The 24834-nt window shown below is 47.6% G+C and overlaps 1 protein-coding gene across 1 annotated transcript in view; it reads left to right on the top strand.

Moving 5' to 3' along the window:
- The window catches only part of LOC147114564 (uncharacterized), a 58948-nt gene extending 40255 nt beyond the window's left edge, over nucleotides 1–18693 (top strand). The window contains exon 2 of the mRNA XM_085992306.1: nucleotides 16585–18693. Within this exon, the coding sequence (XP_085848432.1) occupies nucleotides 16687–18372 (1686 nt within the window). The 5' untranslated portion in view covers nucleotides 16585–16686 and the 3' untranslated portion in view covers nucleotides 18373–18693. The remainder of the gene's footprint in view (nucleotides 1–16584) is intronic.
- Nucleotides 18694–24834: the final 6141 nt, after the last annotated feature.

Genomic DNA, 24834 nt, shown 5'->3' on the forward strand with positions numbered 1-24834 from the left:
TTTGAACTTAGGTTTTTTTTGCAGGTTTTCCCGGGAGGGTAAGCCTGCAGGATTTACACATTTAAAAAGCAGGCGTGGTCAATTAATTAAAATTAAAACATTTTTTCCACAGGTTTATTATTTTTAAATACTTTAAAGCAAGGTAAGTTTATTTTTAGCCCCGTAAAATTATTGTTTAAAATAGTTATTTAATGTAATTTATAGTTTATTTAAAAAGTGTGATTTAAAAAAAAAATTATTTGAAGGTTTACTGTTATTTTGAGGCCCGTAGCATTCATAAGTTTAGACAGGTCTTCCTGTCAATCTTATGAACGGGCTTTTCCCTCCTCCGATTGGCTCTCCATGGCCCACGTGATCCCAGGGGCCGCATCGAACTAACTGCGCCCCTGGGATACGCAAGCACTGCGCGCCGGCAGTTGGAGCAGGCCCAGGATCGGAATTCCACGGGGGCCCACAGCACAACGGCCGGCGCGCTAGGTAAGTGCAGGTCGGGGGCTTACACCTGCAGGAAGCCCCCGACCCGAATTTCTGGGCCATTAGGACAGGTGAACAAAGGCTTTGTCAAAGAGGTAGGTTTTAAGGAGCGTCTTAAAGGAGAAGAGAGAGGTAGAGAGGCGGACAGGTTCAGGGAGGGAATTCCAGAGCTTAGGGCCGAGGCAGCTGAAGGCACGGCCGCCAATGATGGGGCGAAGGGAGTCGGGGATGCGCAAGAGATCAGAATCGAAGGCGTGCAGAGATCTCGGAGGGTTGTGGGGTTGGAGGAGGTTGCAGAGACAGGGAGGAGGTGAGGCCATGGAGGGATTTGAAAACAAGCATGAGAATTTTAAAATCGAGGCGCTGCCGGAGCGGGATCCCATGTAGGTCAGCGAGCACTGGGGTTGCTGGGTGAAAAGGACTTGGTGCGAGTGAGGATACGGCCAGCAGAGCTCAAGTTGATGGAGGGTGGAAGAATGGGAGGCCAGCCAAGAGAGGCGAGTACAGTCCCCAAGAATATAAATCTGAGGAGACTGTTGACCATTTGACGTGCTGATGGGTTTCCACCCACGTCAGATACCTGGCTGACCAAAAATAAAGGCTCCACAATGGCTGAGTAAGTGTGGTAAACCACTGTTCTACCTGTCTGTGTCTGTATGTGTATTCCAATAGGTACAGGTCTGGACATGCCTCGGCTGACTCCTCCCACTATTCCAGGTATATAAGTGACTACCTCCCAGTCCCTTAGTATTCTGGACGGGTCGACCACTCGAGACAAGACCTTCATTCTTTAGTTAATAAAAGCCTGATTGTTACTCGCTCAACCTCAGTCTTTTGAGTAATTGATGGCGCATCAGTAAGTTTATCCAATGACTAGCTAAGCCATGCAGACCATAATCATCCTAGGTTGGATTTCTGGTCTCTGGTGGTTCAGCCGATCTCAGTAGAATCGTCAGTCGGAGCGCTGACATTGGCAAAAAAAAAAGAAAGGCTTTCAGTTCTACAGCGCCTTGCGTGACCTCAGGACGTCCCAAAGTGCTTTACGGCCAATGAAGTACTTTTTGACGTGTAGTCACCTTTGTAGTGTAACGGAGCGAGCTCCTGCACAGAAAAGAGACGTCTTTGTTTAAATTTAGATTTGTAACAATTTCCTCTAAACTTTCAAGTAATTTCATTTTTTTTTTACTGTTTTTAAACCTAGAATTATGTTTTATTTTATTCGGGGAAAACTTCTGTATTTTTAAAAGTGAAATAATTCAGCAGTTGATTAAAAAAACCTCCTCTGCCAAGTGTTGATAACTATGGGTGCTTTCTGAGAAGGATGATGTCAGCATGATACTTGTTGCAGTGCAGCGGTTCTATAAGGAAGCAGATGACCATGTGATCCCAATGCTTAAATGAAAAGAACTTGCATTTATATAGCGCCTTTCACCACCTCAGGGCGTCCCAAGGCGCTTTACAGCCAATGAAGTACTTTGTGGAGTGTAGACACTGTTGTAATGTAGAAAAAACAGAATGTAGGAATCGCGGCAGCAATTTGCGCACAGCAAGCTCCCACAAACAGCAATGTGATAATGACCAGATAATCTGTTTTTAGTGATGTTGGTGAGGGATAAATATCGGCCAGGACACTGGGGAGAACTCCCCTGCTCGTCTTCGAAAATAGTACCATGGGATCTTTTACATCCTCCTGAGCGAGCAGACGGGGCCTCGGTTTAACGTCTCATCCGAAAGACGGCACCTCCGACACTGGAGAGTCAGCCTAGATGTTTGTGCTCAAGTCTCTGGCGTGAGACTTGAACCCACAACCTTCTGACTCAGAGGCGAGGGTGCTGCCCACTTAGCCACGGCTGGTTGTTCTGTCCAACCTCCTCCTGCCTTGCCCCCGCCCTCTCTGCTAATGTTAAAGGCAAAACACTGCGGATGCAGGAAATCTGAAATATAAGCAGAAAATGCTGGAAACACTCAGCAGGTCAGGCAGCACCTGTGGAGAGAGAAACAGAGTTAACGTTTCCGGTCTGTTTTTACCTGAAACATTAACCCTGCTTCTCTTTCCACAAATGCTGAGTATTTCCAGTATTTTTTGTTTATATTTGGCATGGGAGCCACCTTATCCGGCCCTGAACTCAGTCCGGTGCTTTGAATTGTGCTCTCCTGTGGCCTGATTTGAATCAGACAAGTGCCTCTTTTCACAGTTAAACCCTTAAACATTCTCGTAAAGGCAGATTCAGAACGGCAAATTCCGGGAATTCAGTCAGTCAAGTTCGAAGCATTTCAAAGACTCTGATGAGGACTATTACATTCAGTACTCTGCCAGCTCTTCAGGTATCTATGGAAACACCAGCTAAGCCTTCCTGCTGCCATTGATCAACCGCAGAGAAAATCCTGGTGGTTCAGCATCGAGAAAGCAAGTTGAAAGTAGAAGTAACAATTGTGGTATGAATGAGATCAAGGCCCTGAAGTAGCCGAAAGGGATAAAAACAAGTAAATCCCCAGGGTGCTGAGAGAGACAGGGGTGCGAGCTGTTAACAGCACCTGCCCGGTTAATATGATGCCTGTTTTTAAAAAGATGGCAGAACATACCCAGCCAACCACAGACCTATCGATCCATCTCACACCAATATCAGGTAAAATAACGGAATTGATTATCGGGAGTATGCTTGAGGATTACCTGAATAACAATAACCGAGTAAATAGTAACCAACACGGACTCAGAAGGGAAGGTCCTATCTAATGTTCTCCCTAATTGTTTTCTTGGTGCGCAGCCGCTTTAAGGGGCTGCGCGGCCCATTCACAGTTTTGCGCATGGTTTAACGTTGGTAAAGCCAGTCCCGGGCTGCACGGGACCGGCAGAGAGCTGCGTGGCTGCGTAGCTTACTGGGAACGTTGGTCCTATCTGCCGGCGTTCCCTCTAATTTTTATTTTAGCTGGGCGCGCCCTTTAAATTTTCTGTACCCTCTCTTTTCCAGCGCCACACCCGGTGAGTGGCCTGCACAGGACCTCCGGATCGCTGCGTGGCCACGCAGCTTAGGGGGGAACGTTGCTATCTGCCATTTTACCTGACATGTGATATACCACAGTGTACGCAGACTTCCAAAAAGCCTTGAATAAAGTTCCACATGAAAGGCTGAAATTTTATCTTAAAGTGTTGGGGATTTAAGGTAGAAACTAATAATAGATAAAAATTGGCAATGGGCACTTGTTACTTGTAATGGGAGGAACGTCGGGGTGGGAGCAGTAAAATCTGAGCAGACACCAAGAGAACTTCAAAGGGAACTGGATGTCGGACAAGCAGCCTGACAATTTAGAGACTGGAGGGGTCGAGAGAAGTGGTAGTGAGGTAGAACTGGGTGTCATCAGCGTACATGTGGAAACTTACACTGTGTCACCAAGGGGCAACATGTAGATGAGAAATAGGAGGGAGCCAAGGATAGATCCTTGGAGGACACCAGAGGTAACGATGTGGGAGCGGGAAGAGAAGCCATTGCAGGTGATTCTCTGGCTACAATTAGATAGTTAAGAATGGAACCAGGCGAGTGCAGTCCCACCCAGCTGGACGACGGTGGAGAGGCATTAGAGAAGGATGGAGTGGTCAACCGTGTCAAAGGCTGCAGACAAGTCAAGAGGACTTCAAAATATAACTGAGCAAAACAACAACAACAACGTGTATTTATATAGCGCCTTTAACGTAGTAAAGGGTCCCAAGGTGCTGCACAGGAGTGTTACAAGACAAAAAATTTGACACTGAGCCACATAAGGAGAAATTAGGGCAGGTGACCAAAAGCTTGGTCAAAGAGGTAGGTTTTAAGGAGCGTCTTAAAGGAGGAAAGAGAGGTGGAGAGGTTTAGGCAGGGAATTCCAGAGCTTAGGGTCTAGGCAACAGAAGGCACAGCTACCAATGGCTGAGCGATTATAATCAAGGATGCTCAAGAGGGCAGAATTAGAGGAGTGCAGATATGGGGGTGGGGGGCGGGAGGCGGAGTTTACAGAGATAGGGAGATAGGCCATGGAGGGATTTGTAAACAAGGATGAGAATTTTTAAATCGAGGCATTGCTTAACCGGGAGGCAATGTAGGTCAGCGAGCACAGAGGTGACGGGTGAACGGAACTTGGTGTGAGTTAGGACATGGGCAGCCGAGTTTTGGATGACCTCAAGTTTATGTAGGGTACAATGTGGGAGGCTAGCCAGGAGTGCGTTGGAATAGTCAAGTCGAGAGTTAACAAAGGCATGGATGAGGGTTTCAGCAGCGGATGAGCTGAGGCAGGGGCGGAGATGGGCGATGTTCCGGAGGTGGAAATAGGCGGGCTTAGTTATACCACAAATATTGGCTAGGGAATGGAGTTTGTGGCGGGGACCAAAAACAATGGCTTCGGTCTTCTCAATATTTAATTGGAGAACATTTCTGCTTGTCCAGAACTGCAAAAATGGCATAATCTTGCTGCTGAAATAGGAGCAGGTGTTTGCCATTCGGCACTTGGAGCCTGCCCCAGCATTCAATAAGATCATGGCTGATCTTCTGCCTCAACTCCACCTTCCAGCACTATCCCATATCCCTTGATTCCCTTGATATCAAAATATCTTATCGATCTCTGTCATGAATATACTCAACGACTGAGCATCCACAGCCCTCTGGGGTAGAGAATTCCAAAGATTCACAACCTTTTGAGTGAAGAAATTTCTCCTCATCTCAGTCCTAAATGGCCGACCCCTTGGTCTGAGACTGTGACCCCTGGTTCCAGACTTCCCAGTCAGGGGAAACATCCTCCCTGCATCTACCCTGTCAAGCTCTGTAAGAATTTTGTATGTTTCAATGAGATCACCTCTTCTAAACTCTAGAGAATATAGGCCTAGGGGGAAAAATTCAGTTGCTTTGCCCCTCCCGTTAACGCCCCAAGGGGTGCAAAACACCTAGCGCCCGGGCGTGGCGCCACTAACGCCTCCCGCAAAATTCAGCGGGAGGTTAGCGGCGGCGAAAGCTGGTAGCGCCCTGCAGCCCTGCACCTCCAATGATGTCATCGCCGTGCACAGCGCCCCGGCCGCAGATTTGGCTCGCACCCCTGACCTACCAGCAGACGCTATATCTGACAGGGTCGGGGGCGTACGTGCGGCCGGAGCGGTGATAATTAAAGGTCAGGTGCCGGGCGGCCATTTTTTTTTGGGCCACCTGACAGCACCTGCCCCCTCTCACCTCCTGCTGTGGGGTGTCGGCCGTGATCGGGCATCCCGGCGCTCCTCTTGAGTGCCGGGCTCTTTTGCCGGCACCATGCTCCCCAGTGGTCCAGCAGGGCCCCGGTGTGCGCTGCGCTAGGCCCCTCCCCTTTATGCGCTGCTGCACGTAGCGCCGTGATATTCAATGGGAGCGCCCCAAGAGGGAGGGGGAGTGCTTCCAGTAGCGCCCCGCCTCCTGCTTGGGGTGCTACCATTGACTTTCGGGCGCGGGCGCGCTAAAAGTAGCACCCCGGCGAAGTTATTGCCCCAAAGGGGGCGCGAGCCCATTTTCCCCCCCTAATCTCTTCAATCTTTCCATGTAGGACAATCCCCCCATCCCAGGTAAGTTGGTTTAATTAGTGACAACGATTAACAACGAAAGCATGAAGTGAAAATAGGTTGTGCAGCACTATAAGCAATACCACATGACATGAATCAGTCATTCATGAAAGAAAGACTTATGAAATAATACTGAGCGGCCTATGGGTGGCGCTGTTCAGGGAGAGTATTAATACTCGGGCACGGGCCCAGCTTTGCAGGACATTCTTAACAGGAACTAGTGAAGGACAAAACTAGACCTCCATGTTGTAAAACAGTTGATTAAAGCTTTGTTTAACGCTTAGACCAAGTGCCTAGTAGTTTTCTTACGTCACCACACACCTTAATTAGTATGTTGGGCAGCATCTGTGGAAAGAACGTAGGAGGTAACATTGTCAAGAGGCCCAACTCATAATGTAAACTCCTTTATTCTCCCCACAGATGCTGCCTGACCTGCTATGTGCTTGCAGCATTTTCTGTTTCTGTTTCAAATTTGGTTTGGCCTCTGCAATTTTTTTGCTTTTCGTTAATTGGTATGTTTTCCGATTTCAATACAGTTAAACACACACACCTACCAATCTGAAACGTTTATTCAAAGGCCTTCAGGAATTTTGACGCCTATCCAATTCTTGGCCAGGACCGAGAATTTTATATTGTGATTAATAATCGCATGACAACAAAAGTGTCAGATTACTTGGAAAAAAATAATCTACTTTCATTTTTCTGCATTAAATTATGCAATCAATAAGTACAGTAAACACTGGGGGAAATTAATGAACTATTCAATTGAGCTCAATAGCTTGTGTATATCTCAGTGTCAACACTTGTAAGGTATTCTGCAAACTAAGGCAAGCCGTATGTCAATCATAACAATAAGGCTAAGAAGGAGGAACAACCTCTCTAGCAGGACTCGCTATTTTCGCCAGACAGTGCCATAGGCTGCTGTTAGATCGAGGAAGACAACACCTGTCTTAAGGCTTTTCTGAAAGTCATTTTCAATGAAGGTGATTGGAGCAAGTACTTGATCACACGGTGGAAACCAGCTTGGCCTGGGCTCAGCACAGCATCGACGACTGGAGATATACGTTGGAGGAGCAGTCGCTCAAGCATGTTATGGCAAACACTCAAGCAGGAGATTAGTCGACAACTCACTTCTAACTGTGGGTCCTTGCCTTGCTTAAGTAGACTAGTGATCTTTGCACAGCCTCATACTACTGAGATTTGGCCTTAAAGGACAACATGAATGAAGAAAAGTGGGGTTCTACAGGGCTCAGTAAGAACATAAGAAATAGGAGCAGGAGTAGGCCAATCGGCCCCTCGAGCCTGCTCCGCCATTCAATAAGATCATGGCTGATCTGATCCTAACCGCCAATCCACTATCCCAGAACCATCTCCTGAATCTAACAGAATTAGACACACGAAATAGGAGCAGGATCATGTGTATGTAACCGTTCTACCTTTAAGAGAACTATTGTATGTAACCGTCCACCTTTAAGAGAACTATTTTAGGTGTTGCACTACTTTATCTTGGCTGCTGTATACTGTAATACCGGGAGTGACCACACCGGTATATAAGTGCTGTGTAAGGATTTATTGGGCAGATTCGCCCTGACCTTCGAATAGTAAAGTCCTGTTAAAGTTACTCTTGTAGTCTGTGTATTAATTCACCATATAACCCACAGACTTTACAGTGGCGACGGGTTCGATCTTACCCTGCGGCAGCGACACACCCGAAGCAGTTAACGAGCGTCGAGAAGAGGCACCCGCCCTCGTCGTTCGGCTGAGAGAAGACTCGAGTCTGCAGAGCAAGGAAGAAGGAAGGATTCAGACACGAAGCCTTCCATCAGCAACAGGCTGTTATTGTCCCTTCTGCCACGGCGGTGAGTGAGCCGATCAGCCAAGAGAAGCAAGTCGGCCACGTTGACTGTGAGTAGGGGGAAAATAAAAAGAAACGGAGGATAAGGGCGGTGAACTCGACCACGGTCGGGGGAAAGGAACCGGACAGAAGTCGGGCCCAGAGGCGCTGAGACTGGGGCAGCGTAGGGCATGGAAGCCGCGGTACAAGCGGGAACGCAGCCGGTGTGAGAGACCGGGCTACAAGCGGGGACGCAGCCGGTGTGAGAGACCGGGCTACAAGCGGGCTGGGAGACGCAACAGCGTCGTGAGACAGCTAGACCACGACCGGCGAAAAAGGCCGGGCAGCTACCAAGGCCACGAGGCGCTGCGACCGGGATCGTAAGGCGCGGGAAGATATAAAAATAAATAAAACCGCGGAGAACTCAGCCGCAGCCGGGGGAGGAAAGGACCGGACTGCGAGAGGGCTGGGAGGCGCGATTGGAAGCCGCTGAGGGAGAGACAGAGCCCGAGTGAAGGGGGAACGGGACCGAGCGAGGGAAACCGAGCGAGATTCCGCCCAGCGGCTGGAACTGTTCGCCGCCAACGGGTTGTCCCCAGCGCCGGTTGCCGGCCGAGAAAAGGGAACAAGGAACGCACTGAAGCCGGCGCGCAGGCTGCGAACTCCGAAAGCCAGCGGTCGTCGCCCGAAGGAAAGCTTACCCCTCCCGCCAGGGGAAGAAACGCGGGAAGCTGCCAGTAGGCGGGGGAGAAGACAGAAGCGGGAAACCGCCATTTTGAAAGTGGGCGGGGAAGAAGACAAGCGCGGGAAACCGCCATTTTTGAAAAAAAAAAGTAACGAACAAATTCGTTGTGGTTTCTCAAAAAGATAGTGAAGATGCCTAAGCATGGTAACATCAACAACTTTGATTCCGAGGTGGAAGATTGGGCCACGTACGTAGAACGCATCGAGATATATTGTGAGGCCAATAAAATAGCAGATGATGATAAAGCTCTCACCTTATTAAACGCAATGGGGGCGAAGACATACGGGCTATTGAAGCATCTTCTATCACCAGCTAAACCGGCGGATCAGACTTTCGCTGATATTGTTGCTGTCCTGAAGGATCATTTGAACCCCACACCGCTGATGTTGGCGGAACGATTCAAATTTTATGCGAGAACGCAACGGAAAGAGGAAAGCAACGCGGAATACTTGGTCGAACTGCGTAGACTAGCGAAATACTGCCAGTTTGGGGAAAATCTGACAGAGGCATTGAGAGACAAGTTCGTGTGCGGGTTGTCGAAGGAAGGAACACAAAAGCGACTGCTCGAAGAGAACGATCTTACACTTGACAAGGCTGTCCTTATTGCAGCATCACACGAAGCAGCCGCGAGAGGCACTGTGGAAATGCAGCTGAAGGCAGCGGTACTCAGCGTGGATCAAATGACTTCGGGTACAACAAAATGTTATCGTTGTGGGAAGACAACACACGACCAGAACCAATGCTGGTTTAAAAACCAGGAATGTAGAAAATGTGGCAAGCTTGGTCACATAGCTAAAGTATGCCGGTCAGGAAAGAAGACCAACAACAGAAAAAAGTCACCGCAGGAAAAGTACAGCAAGGTACACAAGGTGGCTGAGAAGAGTTCAGATGAACAGAATTTGGATTCAGACCCGAACGGCCAGGAACTGGGTAGTCTGAGAATTTACAATGTGAGTAAGGAAGCTGACCTACAAACTATCTGGGTCACACTAAAAGTAGCCGGAGTCCAAGTGAAAATGGAATTGGACACAGGATCAGCCCTATCGGTCATAAATCGAAGGGATTACAACCGGCTATTCTCACATATACCCTTGAGAGATACCAAGATCGTATTGCAGACATACACGGGGCATAAAGTATACCCCATGGGAAAGATACAAGTCAAGGTGAGAGACAGGGGCAAAGAACACCAAGGAATGGACTTATATGTACTACCTGAGGGAGGTCCACCACTTCTGGGACGGGAGTGGATCAGGGAAATAAACATGGAATGGCACTATATACAATACAATACAAATCGCTTTATTGGCATGATAAGGTACATCTTATGTTGCCAAAGCATCAAAATACATTTATGGTTGAACACATAAACGCGGTTCCATTCATACAGTGTATAAACAGGTATATCCCTGAGTTTATAAATATATTTTCGCCTTGTTTATATATACTCTTGTCTTAGTTTACTGGTTGTCCCTCTGTTCATGGCAAGCTGTAACATAGTGTGCCGCCAGTGTTACACAGCTTCTCTCCTCCCCCAGTAGGAATGGGAGTTTTTGGTTGTCAGTCAGATTTCTGAATTCAGGGCATATTTGTGAGAATTTTTGATAGAAATTCTCTCTGATGCCCTGATATTTTCCACAGGCTGTGAGGAAGTGCATCTCTGTCTCAACTACTCCCTGACTGCAGTGAGAGCATATCCTGTCTTCTCTTGGCAGCCTGGTCTGCCTGTGTCTGCCTTTTTCGATCGCTAGGCTATGTTCGCTAAGTCTGTACCTTGTCAAGGTTCTTCTCAGTTTGTTATCCTTTACCATGGTCAGGTAATCAGCTATGTTGTATTGTCTGTTTAGGGCCAAGTAGCAATTGAGTTTGCTTTGGGTTTTTGTTGTTTCTGCCCAATATGACAGATATTTTTCCTTTTGCTTAGCGACGATTGTGTTGGGTCGAATTCTTTGTGTTACCCTGTCACTGTCCTGGGGCTGGTTATTGTTAGTATTGTTATTAGTTACTTTATTGAGTCCCAGGACTAGTTGACTGAGGGTATTCTTCTTTATGGTCAGCTCTTGGCATTTCAGGGCGTCGTAGTGGTAGCATTGGGGGTTGCTCATTTGTAGGTGATTCCAAAATTTGGTGGCTCTTTTTTGGATAGTGATTATTAATGGGTATTGGCCTAGTTCCGCCCTGCATGCGTTGTTTACTGTTTTCCTTTGAGTCCGGAGGATACTTTTACAGAATTCCGCATGTAGGATCTCAATTGGGTGTTTGTCCCATTTTGCAAAATCTTGTTGTGTTAGTGGTCCCCAGACCTCACTGCCATAGAGTGCAATTGGTTCAATTACTGATTTGAAAATTTTGAGCCAAATGCTAATTGGGATTTCTATTTGGATTGATTTTTTGATGGCATAGAAAGCCCTTCTTGCTTTCTCTTTCAGTTCATTCACAGCCAGTTTGAAGTTTCCCGTAGAACTGATTTTTAAGCCCAAGTATGTGTAGTGAGTGGTTTGTTCAATTTTGGTTGTTCCTACTGTGAAATTTATTGTGGGTCCATGTTGTTTGGATCTTTGCTGGAACACAAGGACTTTGGTTTTTTGGGGATTTATTGTCAGGGCCCAAGTCTGGCAGTACGACTCCAGCAGGTCCAGGTTCTGCTGTAGACCCTCCTTAGTTGGTGACAGCAGAACCAGGTCGTCGGCATAGAGGAGGAATTTAACCTTGGATTCATATAGGGTGAGGCCGGGTGCTGTAGATTGTTCAAGTAGTTTTGCCAATCCATTAATGTAAATATTAAAGAGTGTCGGTGAGATTGGCGAGCCCTGCGTCACCCCCCGCCCCTGTGGGAAGTATTTTGTTTGTTTGTCTCCAATTTTAACTGCACATTTATTGTTTGTATACATTGATTTAATTACATCATATGTTTTCCCTCCTACCCCGCTTTCGATAAGTTTCAGGAATAAACCGTCATGCCAGATGGAGTCGAAAGCCTTCTGGAAATCTACAAAGCATGCGTAGATTTTGCTTTTGTTATGGTGAACGTGTTTGTCAATTAGGGTCTGTAGGGTGAAGATATGATCGGATGTTCTATAGTTTGGCAGGAATCCAATTTGGCTTTTACTCAAGACATTGTGCTCTTCAAGGAAGTTTATAAGTCTTTTGTTTATGATGCTACAGAATACCTTCCCCAGGTTACTGTTTACACAGATGCCTCGATAGTTGTTTGGGTCGATTTTGTCCCCACTTTTGTATATGGGTGTTATGAGTCCTTTGTTCCAGATGTCAGGGAAATAACCGACACTCAGAACCAAGTTGAAGAGTTTTAGGATAGCCAGTTTCAGTTTGTCGTCTGCGTGTTTAATTATCTCGTTTAGTATGCCGTCTGTCCCGCAAGCTTTTCCTGGTCGCAGGTCCTTGAGTTTTTCAAGAAGTTCTTTTTCTGTTATTATGGCGTCTAGCGGGTTTTGGTTATCTTTTATGGCCATTTCAAGCTTTTCAAGTTTTTTGCGTATTTGGTGTTGCTCTGGTCCTAGTGTGTTTTTCTGGTATAATTTTTCAAAGTGGTTTACCCATGTGTCCCCATTTTGAATGGACAAATCGTCGTGTTGTTTTTTGTGTAGTGTTTTCAAGTTGTCCCAGAAACAATTCGACTCAATGGATTCCTCCATGGAGCTGAGTGTATTCTTAATAAATTGCTCTTTTTTGGTCCTGAGTGTGTTTCTGTATTGTGTTAGCGTCTGACAATAAGTAAGGCGTAATTCCTCGTTTTCTGGATGTCTGTGTTTTTGGTTTGATAGTTTTCTAAGTTTTTTCCTCATGTTATGGCAATCATGGTCAAACCATTTTTCATAGTTTTTTGTTTTGGGTTTGTTCTTGCGAGCTTTCAAGTTTGCATTTGTTGCCAAATTATCAAAAATATTGTTTAGTTTACTAACTGCCCGGTTTACGCCTTCTTTATTGTGAGTGTATATGTTATCCAGAAAGGTGTCTAAGAGAGCTTGAGTTGATGCATTGCTAATTGTTTTCTGGTATTTTTCCGTGTCGTTTTTGGCCCATCTGTACGATTTTTTGGTGTTGTACAGTTTACTGGGTTGTGTTTCTATGTTGTTTGTTTCTGTCTTTTTGAGAAACATAGTAATTTGACTGTGATCTGACAGTGTTGTTTGTGGTTTGACTGTGAATGCTCTGAAAGAGGATGGGTCCAAGTCTGTAATCATATAGTCTACTGTGCTGCAGCCAAGAGGTGAGCAGTAGGTCGATCTTCCTAGGAGGTCTCCTATGAACCTACCATTGACAATGTACAGACCCAGGTTTCGACAGAGCTGTAGTAGCTGTTTACCGTTGGTATTTGACTGCTTGTCGCAGTTATGCCTGTATGGAAGGGAAGGGATGTCAAAGTGGTTATTCCCGAATACGTAATTGTTTCCCTGATTATTGGTGAAGTCTGGTTCTTCGCCCGTTCTTGAATTGAGGTCCCCACAGATCAACACGTTCCCCTGGGCCTGGTATTGGATAATTTCCCCCTCCATGTTGGAGAAGGTGTCCTCTTTGTAGTACGGGGAATCGATTGGAGGGATATAAAGTGCGCAAATGTAAACATCTTGGGTGTTTGAGATAATCTCCCTCTCAAGTTTGAGCCACATATGGTTTTCGCCCTTTTTTATAAATTTGATGTAATTCTTAAGTTCTGTTTTAAACCAGATCAGTATGCCTCCGGAGTCTCTGCCTTGGGTTACACTTGGTAATTTATTGGAGGGGACCACTAGCTCAGTGTACCCTTGGGGACAGCCGGTGTGTCCTTTTCCTTTATACCAAGTTTCCTGTAAAATGATAATATCTAGATCTTTAGTTTCCTCTATGAACTCTGGGGTCCTACTCTTCACTTCTCGCAGTGAAGAGCGTAGACCTTGGATATTCCAGGTCGAAATATATAAGGATTTCATGTTAAGTTTTATCTTTTTCTATGATAGGTTAAAGAGTGGTACGTGTTTGTCGTGTCTAAGTGTGGGGAAAAAAAAGATCACCCCAGTTGTCTACAAAAGTTAATACAATTTGGTTACAGTTCTTTCTATTAATTAGTCCTTGATCCATAAGGCGGAAGTAGATGCTGCTGCACATCTGCTTATTGTCTCTTAATGGATTGTTTCTGTCTGAGGTATTGCGTACGTCCTGTGCATCTCTCCCTCTGTCTGGCTGGTAGCGGTCCTATTCCCCTGTGGGACAGGAGTGGTGCAGGTCTGATAATGTTGTTTTGCATGGGGATCCTCTCCGGTCTCGGTTGGTGTGGTGGTGGTCTTTGTAGTGTTCCTGATATGTACCCCGCTGATCTCTGGTGGTCGGGGGGGGGGTCCTCTTGGAGTCTGGGTATGGACCCGGTTAAAAGCGACGTCCTTCAGGGCTTTAGCAAAGATCGATATTTTTTGCCTTTGGATGTGGACGTGGTCGTAAAGACATTCTTCATCGAGGGTGGGGTGTTGGGCCAGGTGTACGTTGTGGTTTGATTCGCATTCTGTTGCTATGCTGGCATTTATCTCATGAATTGTGTTGTTGTTGAAGTCTGTTCTCGGCAATATTGTGGAAACAGTGATTCTAGTGTTTGGAAATGTACTGCTTGCCTTCCTAATCATTGCTCTGAGCGATGTTGCTACCTCTTTCTGTTTGGCCTTTAGGTCATTTGTGCCCGTGTGTATTATTATGTGTTGGGGGGAGCCTAATCTGGCTTTGGTCAGCCATCCCATGGCTCTGTCTGTTGTTGGGCACCAAATCTTTTCTACTTTACTTCTAGGGAAGAGCTTTTTCTCCCATAGAAATTTCCCATTTGAGTCTATGAGTATTACGACGTCAGCCTTGTTTGTGTTTACTGTCTGGTGGCTTTCGCCTGGACTCATAGTGTGTGTGCTGGGCTGGGGTGTCTGGTGTGTGCGTACCTCTTGTGAGCGGCTCGCTTGTGGTTCCATGGTGGTGGGGGAAGATTGCGAGTCAGCATGCTGGTCGGTCTGTGTGGCACCCCTTGTATTGTGTGTCTGTTGCTTTTGTTCCGTGTGGGAGTGCAGCCGTTCCGTCCGGCTCTGTCTTGTCTTATCTCTAGTCTCTGGTTGCTGGTCTAATGGTGTTTTCTCTCCTCTATGGCTCTCTTCTTTTTCCTGCAGCTCTTTCACCTGATTCTTAAGTAGATTCACCTGGTTATCAAGTCTATTCAGCTCTCTCTTGTGTCTCTCCCTCTCCTGCTTTTGTTTGTCATTCAATTTGAGGACCTCCTCTCTAAGTTTAACCATCTCTATCTCTAATTGATAAAATTTATCTTTTGGTTGTATCTGGCTGTGTGATCCCGGGGTATGTGTCTGGTCGGCCCTGGAAGGCTCACTCACTTCCTGGCTAAGCTGGTCGGCCCTGGAAGGCTCACTCACTTCCTGGCTATGCTGCTCTTCTCTTGGTGGGCTGGGAATGGTAGGGGAACTATGTGTGGCTTCCTCCGTGGTAGTTATGCTGGGGTTTGTCAGTTGTATCGTGTGGCTGTGGTTCCCCGGGGTTAGTGTCTGGTTTGAACTGTGTGGCTCGTTCATCCCTTGACCATGCAGATTTTCTCCTGGTAAGTTGTCAATGTTGGGGGGAGTGCGGGCCACTCTGGGGCTGTTCATTCCCCTCGTAGTTGATCTTTTCAGTGTCCTGAAGGCCGTTGCAAATTTGTCGAGGTTGCCTTGCACTAATATTGTTCCGGTATTGTACGCGTTGACAGTCGTGATTGAACTGTCTCCTGGTGTGTTAATTTTCATTATGGACCCATTTGCGGTATTTTTTAGCTTAACACTGGTATAGTGTGATTTTATTGCTCTGATCCAAGCCGCTGGCTGATCTGAGTAGAATATGAGGTTACTTTTTGTCCCATTGTTGTAACAGTCAGTAAAGAGAGTTTCTGGTTTTTCTCTCATCTGAGCATGCTTGATCGTTTTTATAGCTTTTTTTGTGGTGTTGGGGGGAATCTGGAAGCGGGGCTGTTGTGGATCTTCTGATTCGCTCATTTTTGGTAAAGTATTGTTGATCTTAGAATAAGCTTTTCTGGGGCCCCGGGTTTGGTGTTACCCTCTCCCTGTTCGCGAACTTTCCCGGTCCCCCTCTCCGACCCCGTGGTCCCTGGGCCTCGGCTCCTGGGTTCACCCTTCTCAGGTCTGAGTCTGTGAGCCACTGTTTCCCGGTGCCTTCGGGCTGTTCCCCTCCCCCTCAGAGGTCTCTGGGCCTCTGTTTCGGCCTGGCTCCTCGGGCCTTTCCCTGGGCCTCCCTCCCTGGGCCCTGTACTCACGGTCTTGGTTGCGAGCCTTCTGGTTGCTCTCCTTCTCCTCAGAGGTCTCTGTGCCTGCTGGCCTGGCTCCTCGGGCCTTTCCCGTGCTGGATTGTTGGGCTGTGGCCCGAGTCCCCTCGGCTGTGCTGATTGCTGGATTTCCGGGCTGCGTTCCGAATCTCCTCGGCTGTGCCGATTTCTGCAATGCGGCCCGAGTCCTCTCCGCTGTGCCGATTGCCGGGCTGCGTTCCGGATCTCCTCGGCTGTGCCGATTTCTGGGATGCGGCCCGAGTCCTCTCCGCTGTGCCCGTTGCCGGGCTGCGTTCCGATTTCTGGGATGCGGCCCGAGTCCCCTCGGCTGTGCCGGTTGCTGGACCGCTGGGCTGCGGCCCGAGTCACCTCGCCTCCTCGAACTCGGTCCCGATGCCGCCGACTCAACCACCGCTGCTGAAGCCCCGTGTGGCTGCCGTTCACTGGTTTGTGTAGTTCTTCTCTTGTTTCTTTTTTTTTTTTGCTTTGGCTTTTTTTTTTCCCTCTATTTTCCTCTGGGTTTTTTTTTTCTTTGGTAGTCTTTCTGGCGGTCTTTTCCTTCTCTACTTTGTCTAGACTAATCTAAACTTAAACTAACCTAAACTAAACTAACTTAACTAGAACTAAATTTAATTTTAAAACCTTTTTAAAAATTGAAATGAAATGAAACTTTTTTTCCCCCACTTTAGACACTAAAAACACTAAAATCTCAGCAGCCCATCTTCAGCACTACCTAAAAGCAATAACGAGTGAGAACTCGGTGAAGACAATCAGCTCAGACTCTGAAACGGATGACGACAAGACCAGCCCAGGTGCGAAAGACAAGTCTAAAAATGGACTTGCTGACTAAGGTTGGAAAAACGAAGGAGTGCATAAATACTAATGCTTCAAAGGAGAACAAAGTTTCAGAACAGAATTCCACTGAACAACAACAACATAGTTTGGCAGAGAATTCTGAGTCTGTCCAGTTTACAGACATGCACAAGTCTGAGGAACACCGGGCTCGAACTCAACTCCATTTCAAATTACAACAGCAATTAGAACAATTGAGTTGCCGTCTCGAGCAAGAGATAAAAGCAATGAAAACGTTCTTTGACACAGAGTGGGAGAATCTGGAAAGACAACAGAAACAGCTGAGGGAGAAAAGGGAGCAGGAGCACACAAACCGTCTGCGCAAGGAGGCCAAACGAATCAAAGCTGATTCGGTTTCTGAAGGTGCGTGCTCTAATCTGGTGGAGCAAGATGTTCAGCAACTGAAGGCGCTTGTTAGCAGATTGCAGGCAGAAAAGGCTGAGTTGGTCGCCATGAATTCCGAGCTCCTACTGAAGTTGGGTGCAGCATCACCGGACGATTCATTTGTGGAAATTCGAATGGGGGAGGCTGCGGATGATGGTGAAGTAGAAACAGCAAAGGAGCCCCAGGGCAAGGTTATAAACAGCCCTGCAGCTACTGGGAAACGGATGAGGTCAGAAGAGTTAACGGTCAGCCAACTCCTTCATATGCTGAGGGACAAGACTCTGAAATGGGAACAATTTGAACACGAGCTTCAATCTTCAAAGGAAAGGGGTTCGGAGCTCTCAAAAGTTATTGAAATAGCTGAGGTTGCAACACAGACTGAGAAGATGGCAGCAGAGCAACCCTTGGATGCCAAAAGTACGCTGACTCACGTCAATGTTGAACAACAAAATGCTGAAACAGCTGCTCCAGTAGAGGGATTGAATAGTACGATCAATCAATCTCCGAAGGAAGTTGAAGCATTGAAATCACGAATGAGGTCATTAATAAAAGACTTGCAGGAAGCCCAGAAAAAGCTGGAGGAAGCTGAACACATGAAGAAGTCTCTTCAGGAGAGATGTCGGGACTTGGAACAAAAGCTGGCTAACGTCCAGCTGGGCATGGAGGAAATAAAAGACCCTCTCGCTGGCCTAGCTCAGGACGACACCGATTATTACCATGTCCTGTTGAACGACACCGAATATAACGATGACCTGTTCTGCCCAGCTTGTGGGAAAATCTTCCGAAGTGCACAAACCCTGAAGAATCACAAAAAGTCTAAGAAACACTGGGAGATGGTGGCGCTGCTAAGGCAACAGGAGAAAGAGGAGGAGGAACTGTGCATGCGGCTGGCAGCGGAGCACAGAGAGTCTCCAAGAAGCAGGAAAGGAAAAGACGAAACAGAAGAAGATTTCCCATCTGAACCATTATCACCTCTACCAGATCACGCACGTGGTCCCTCCGAACGGAGCCAAATCAGTTTGGAAGTAGAAAAACTTCCCAAGGTACTCAAGCTTTTAGAAATCAACAATGCTGGTTCAGAAGTGACGGAAGTTCAAGCTGTTAAGTCCAGCGAAGGACTATTGGATGAGTCACTCCAGCAACGTGAACCGACTACACCACAGGAAACTGCTACACCACCGAGGCGTTGTCCGGACCGAGTCAAGGAGCACAGGAGGCGCCTCCAGAGACTGAATCTGTGAACTGTTTTCCGCAGAGACTGAATCTGTGAACTGTTTTCCGCAGAGACTACATCTGTGAACTGTTTTTAAATGAAGTTGGATAGATGTTATGATGTTATGTTTAATGGGGAATAAGTATGTTGTAAGCTAAAAAGGGAGGATTGTAGTGTATGTAACCGTTCTACCTTTAAGAGAACTATTGTATGTAACCGTCCACCTTTAAGAGAACTATTTTAGGTGTTGCACTACTTTATCTTGGCTGCTGTATACTGTAATACCGGGAGTGACCACACCGGTATATAAGTGCTGTGTAAGGATTTATTGGGCAGATTCGCCCTGACCTTCGAATAGTAAAGTCCTGTTAAAGTTACTCTTGTAGTCTGTGTATTAATTCACCATATAACCCACAGACTTTACAGATCAGGCTACATGGCCCCTGGGCCCGCTCCGCTACCCACAGGGCCATGACCGATCCGAACCTAGACTCATGTCCAATTTCCTGCCCGCTCCCCGTAACCTTTAATTCCCTAGGTCCCTTGCTTTTTGTGCTATGTCAATGATTTAGACTTCAATGTAGGGAGCATGGTTAAGAAGTTTGCAGATGATACAAAAATTGGCCATGTGGTTGATAGCGAGGAAGAAAGCTGTAGACTGCAGGAAGATATCAATGGACTGGTCAGGTGGGCAGAAAAATGACAAATGGAATTCAATCTGGAGAAGTGTGAGGTAATGCATTTGGGGAGGACTAACAAGGCAAGGGAATACACAATAAATGGTGGGACACTGAGAGTGCAGAAGATCAGAGGGACCTTGGAGTGCATGTCCACAGTGTTGCATTTGCAAAGATAATCCAGAGGCCGTAAGCAGAGTTCAGTTCATGTTGCTTTTTAATGGCTGCTCCACACACACACTCCCAGGCAAAAGCAATCGAATACCTATACACAATATAACAGCACTATCAAACTCCATGTGCTCAGGCCAAGGCAATCGAGTACCTATCACCAATGTCAGACATAACACACAGATCCCCGAAGGTAGCAGGGCAGGTAGATAAGATGGTTAGGAGGGCATATGGAATACTTTCCTTTATTCAAGATTCAAGATCATTTTTTGCCATATGTAACTAGTACAATGGAATGCTTACTCCCCACTCACTCCCACAATACAAGCATATAATATAAAAGCAAAAAAATAAAAACAAGTATAAATAAAAACAATAAGCAAATAAGCAAAAAGTATAGCAATAACAGTCCAAGTTGCAGGATATGATGAATAGTGCAAAAAAGCCTCAATTACCACTGGAAATAATAGTAATGTAATATGGTAAATATATGGTAATATGAATATAATATATATATTTACATAAACATGTAACTATAATATATGGGGCAGTGCGGTTAGCAGTTCAGTAGGCGCACTGCCTGTGGATAGAAACTGTTCTTAAACCTGCTGGTCCTGGTTCGGATGCTGCGGTACCGACGTCCGGACCGCAGGAGGGAGAACACTTTGTGCCCAGGGTGATTGGGGTCCTGGATGATGGAGTGGGCCTTGTTCCGGCACCTGGTCTGGAAGATCTCCTCGATGGACGGAAGTGCACACCCGATGATCTTTTCTGCCGTATTCACAACTCTCTGGATGGCTTTCTTGTTCTGTGCAGTGGTGTTACCATACCACACATTGACACCACTCGTCAGGACACTCTCTATGGTGCCGCGGTAAAAGTTCACAAGCCACTGTGTGCTTATGCCGCATTTCCTCAGGCACCATAGAGGGTAGAGGCGCTGGTGTGCCTTCTTCAGCATAGCCTCAGTATTATGGTTCCAGGCCAGGTCATCAGAGATCTGCAGTCCCAGGAATCGGAAGCAACTGACGACTTCCACTGGTGTCCTGTCTACGCTGATGGGGCGATGGTTCCCTCGGTGGCTTCTGAAGTCCACGATGAGCTCCTTAGTTTTGCCAACGTTCAGGGCAAGGTTGTTGTCATTGCACCATCTCATCAGCTGGACTATCTCATCTCTGTACTCCGTCTTGTCATCGTTGCTTATCAGGCCAATTACTGTGGTGTCGTCGGCAAACTTGATAATCCGGTTGTTGCTGTGTATGGCTGTACAGTCATGTGTAAACAGAGAGTACAGCCAAGGACTGAGGCAGCAGCCTTGTGGCGCTCCGGTGTTGAGAACCAGATTGGATGAGGTGTTGTTCCCTATTTTCACCACTTGAGGCCTACCAGTCAGGAAATCCAGAATCCAATTGCAGATGGGGGTGCCCAGGCCTAGGTCCCTCAGTTTCAGGACCAGCTTGGAGGGAACAATAGTATTAAATGCAGAGCTGTAGTCAATGAACAACAGGCTAACGTAAGTGTTCCTCCTGTCTAGGTGTTCCAGGGCAGTGTGTAGTGTTAGGGAGATGGCATCGTCTACAGACCTGTTCGCCCTATATGCGAACTGGAACGGGTCCAAGGAATCGGATATGATGCTGCTTATGTGTGTCATGACCAGCTTTCCCAGGCACTTCATGGCTATAGATGTTAGAGCCACGGGACGATAGTCATTGAGGCCTGTTACCTTGGTCTTCTTAGGTAACGGCACAATGGTTGTCCCCTTGAAGCACACTGGTACAACAGACTGCTGCAATGAGATGTTAAAAATGTCCGTGAACAGAGGAGCCAGCTGGTCTGCGCAGGTCTTGAAGACACGGGGTGAAACCCCGTCTGGGCCGGCTGCCTTCCGTGCTTTCACCCTCCTGAAGGTTCTCCGGACCTCGGATTCAGTCAGCTGTAATGTGTAATCCTCTGGGTGGCTGGGGGTTTTGATGGCTGGCTCAGTGTTCTCCCTCTCAAAGCGAGCATAAAAAGTATTCAGTATTAACCAAGTCATAGAATATTATAGCGGGGAGGTTATGCTTGAACTGTATAAAACACTAATTAGGCCACAGCTAGAGTACTGTGTGCAGTTCTGGTCACCACATTACAGGAAAGATGTGATTGCACTAGAGAAGGTACAGAGGAGATTTACGAGGATGTTGCCAGGATTTTAGCTATGAGGAAAGATTGGATAGGATGGAGTTGTTTTCTCTGGATCAGAGGAGGCTGAGGGAAGATTTAATTGAAGTGTATAAACTTATGAGAGGCCTAGATAGAGTGGCTAGGAAGGACCTGTTTTCCTCAGCAGAGAGGTCAAAGGGCATAGATTTTAAGTAATTGGTGGAAGGATTAGAGGGGAGTTGAGGAGAACTTTTTTCACCCAGAGGGTGGTGGGGGTCTGGAGCTCACTGCCTGAAAGGGTGGTAGAGGCAGAAACCCTCATCACATTTAAAAAGTACTTGGATATGCCCTTGAAATGCTGCAACCTACAGGGCTACGGATCAAGAGCTGGGAAGTGGGATTAGGCCGGAGAGCTCTTTTTCAGCCGGCACAGACATGCTAGTGCTGTTGCTGTTGAGGGTTTAAACTAGCTTGGCTGGGGGAGGGGAACCTGAGAATAGATTCAGAAGGGAGAGAAGCAAAGCTGACATTGGAAAGCTAAAAAGTAGAAAGTGAATTTGGAAGACGAGGAAACAACGGCTAGAAAATAGAAAACGAGAGTTTGACAGTGCTAAATGGTATATACTTCAATGCAAGGAGTATAAGGAATAAGGCAGATGAGCTGCGGGCACAGATAGACACTTGGGACTATGATATTATAGCTATTACTGAGACATGGCTGAAAGAAGGGCAGGTATGACAGCTCAACATTCCTGGTTACAGGGTTTTCATACGGGATAGAGAGGGGGGTAAAAAAGGAGGGGGCCTAGATAGAGTGGATAGGAAGGACCTATTTCCCTTAGCAGAGGGGTCAACAACCAGGGGGCATAGATTTAAAGTAATTGGTAGGAGGTTTAGAGGAGATTTGAGGGGAAATTCCTTCACCCAGAGGGTGGTGGGGGTCTGGAACTCACTGCCTGAAAGGGTGGTGGAGGCAGAAACCCTCACTTGGATGTGCCCTTGAAGTGCCGTAACCTGCAGGGCTACAGACCAAGGGCTGGAAAGTGGGATCAGGCTGGATAGCTCTTTGTCGGCCGGCGCGGACACGATGGGCCGAAATGGCCTCCTTCCGTGCTGTAACTTTCTATGATTTCTCTGAGCCACTTTTAGTAGGTGACTGGCAACGGCATTGGCTGGCACAGATAGTCGGCCTATGTTCTTGGATGTTGAGCAGCACCCAGGCGACAGATGAGACTCCAGCTTTTCCAACACGAACGAGTAAAATCCACCCACGGAGTTGGCTCTTCCCAACGGGCCCAATGAGGAGCATCAAGCGATTCAAGCAGGTGGTCCGCAGTATCTGGGTTGCTGGATTCCTGGTACGGTTTCAATACCGCAGTGCACTTTTTATGCAACACATCAAAGTTCTCAGTGCACCCACTATGAATAATCGCTTTATCAGTGAAAGAAATGATGCAACCAACAACTCAAGTCAAAGTTCCTGGTCAATCGGCTAATAACGAAAGCTCTTCTATGACACACAACTCAAGTCAAAGTTCCTGGTCAATCGGCTAATAACGAAAGCTCTTCTATGACACACATAGTAACGTGAGCTTTAAGTGACGTGTTCTGCAACCTTTCGGTTTCCACATAAACTCTGGCTTTGTTTCAGTTCTTTGCATATGTGATTATGTCTGGATTTTTCAACTTCCTCTTAATATTTTGACTAAAATTATATTCATTATCAACATTACTGGTGGGTTTTGGGTTGGGTATTCTTATCCAAAAAGCTCTGCCAGAAAAATATTTCTTAGGTTGTAATGTGGCTGGTGTGGTTTACAATTCCTACAAAGTTCTAACTTAAAAACGGAATATGTACCGGAAATATCGAGCATCCCCTGCCGCGTCCTGTGTCAGCAGTGGCTCAGTGGGTAGCACTTGAGTCAGAAGGTTGTGGGTTCAGGTCCCACGCCAGGGACTTGAGCACAAAAACAATCCATGCTGACACAGCGCCGCCTGACGGTCGCTGTGAGGTACAACAGGCGGACACAGTGCCACCTGCCGGTCACTGTGAGGTACAACAGGCGGACACAGCGCCACCTGATGGTCACTGTGAGGTACAACAGGCGGACACAGCGCCGCCTGACGGTCACTGTGAGGTGCAACAGGCGGACACAGCGCCGCCTGCCGGTCACTGTGAGGTGCAACAGGCGGACACAGCGCCACCTGACGGTCACTGTGGGGTACAACAGACGGACACAGCGCCGCCTGACGGTCACTGTGAGGTACAACAGGCGGACACAGCGCCGCCTGACGGTCACTGTGAGGTACAACAGGCGGACACAGCGCCGCCTGACGGTCACTGTGAGGTACAACAGGCGGACACAGCGCCGCCTGACGGTCACTGTGGGGTACAACAGACGGACACAGCGCCACCTGCCGGTCACTGTGGGGTACAACAGGTGGACACAGCGCCGCCTGCCAGTCATAGAAACATAGAAACTAGGAGCAGGAGTAGGCCATTCGGCCCTTCGAGCCTGCTCCGCCATTCAACGAGATCATGGCTGATCATCCAAACCCTAGCACCCGGTCCCTACACCGACAGCCATCCCACCCAAGCCCTATCCCCGTAACCCCACGTATTTAATCCCCCCCTAACAGTCACTGTGGAGTACACCAGGTGGACACAGTGCTGCCTGCCGGTCACTGTGGGGTACAACAGGTGGACACAGTGCTGCCTGCCGGTCACTGTGGGGTACAACAGGTGGACACAGTGCTGCCTGCCGGTCACTGTGGGGTACAACAGGTGGACACAGTGCTGCCTGCCGGTCACTGTGGGGTACAACAGGTGGACACAGTGCTGCCTGCCGGTCACTGTGGGGTACACCAGGCGGACACAGTGCCACCTGCCGGTCACTGTGAGGTACAACAGTCCTCACAGCGACAACTGCCAGTCACTGTGGGGTACACCAGGCGGACACAGCGCCACCTGCCGGTCACTGTGGGGTACACTAGGCGAACACAGCGCCAGCTGCTGGTCACTGTGGGGTTTGAATTGACAAACTTTTGAGGGCAGCCAAATTTGAGGAGGACACTCCATAATCCCTCACGGTTGACGATGTCGAAGGCCTTTGTGAGGTCAAAGAAGGCCATGTACAGCGGTTGGTGCTGTTCCCTGCATTTCTCTTGTAGTTGATGCGTGGTGAAGATCATGTCCATTGTGCCCCTTAGTGGGCGGAATCTGCATTGCGACTCTGGGAGGAGCTCTTCAGCCACTGGGAGAAGGCGATTGAGGAGGATTCTTGCGATGACTTTCCCTGTGGCAGACAGCAGGGAGACTCCTCTGTAATTACCGCAATCGGACTTGTCACCTTTCTTGAAGATGGTCACGATTACGGCGTCTGAGGTCCCCTTGCATGCTCTCCTCCTTCCAAATAAGAGAAATTAGTTCATGTATGTCACCATCCTCCGCCTGCTTCACAACAACATGCAAGCCCTGATCCTGACCAACGGTTCCACCA

This window comes from Somniosus microcephalus, chromosome 7, assembly GCF_052327205.1.
Source record: "Somniosus microcephalus isolate GS21.2 chromosome 7, FLI_Smic_1.0, whole genome shotgun sequence".
In the NCBI taxonomy this organism is placed as follows: domain Eukaryota; kingdom Metazoa; phylum Chordata; class Chondrichthyes; order Squaliformes; family Somniosidae; genus Somniosus; species Somniosus microcephalus.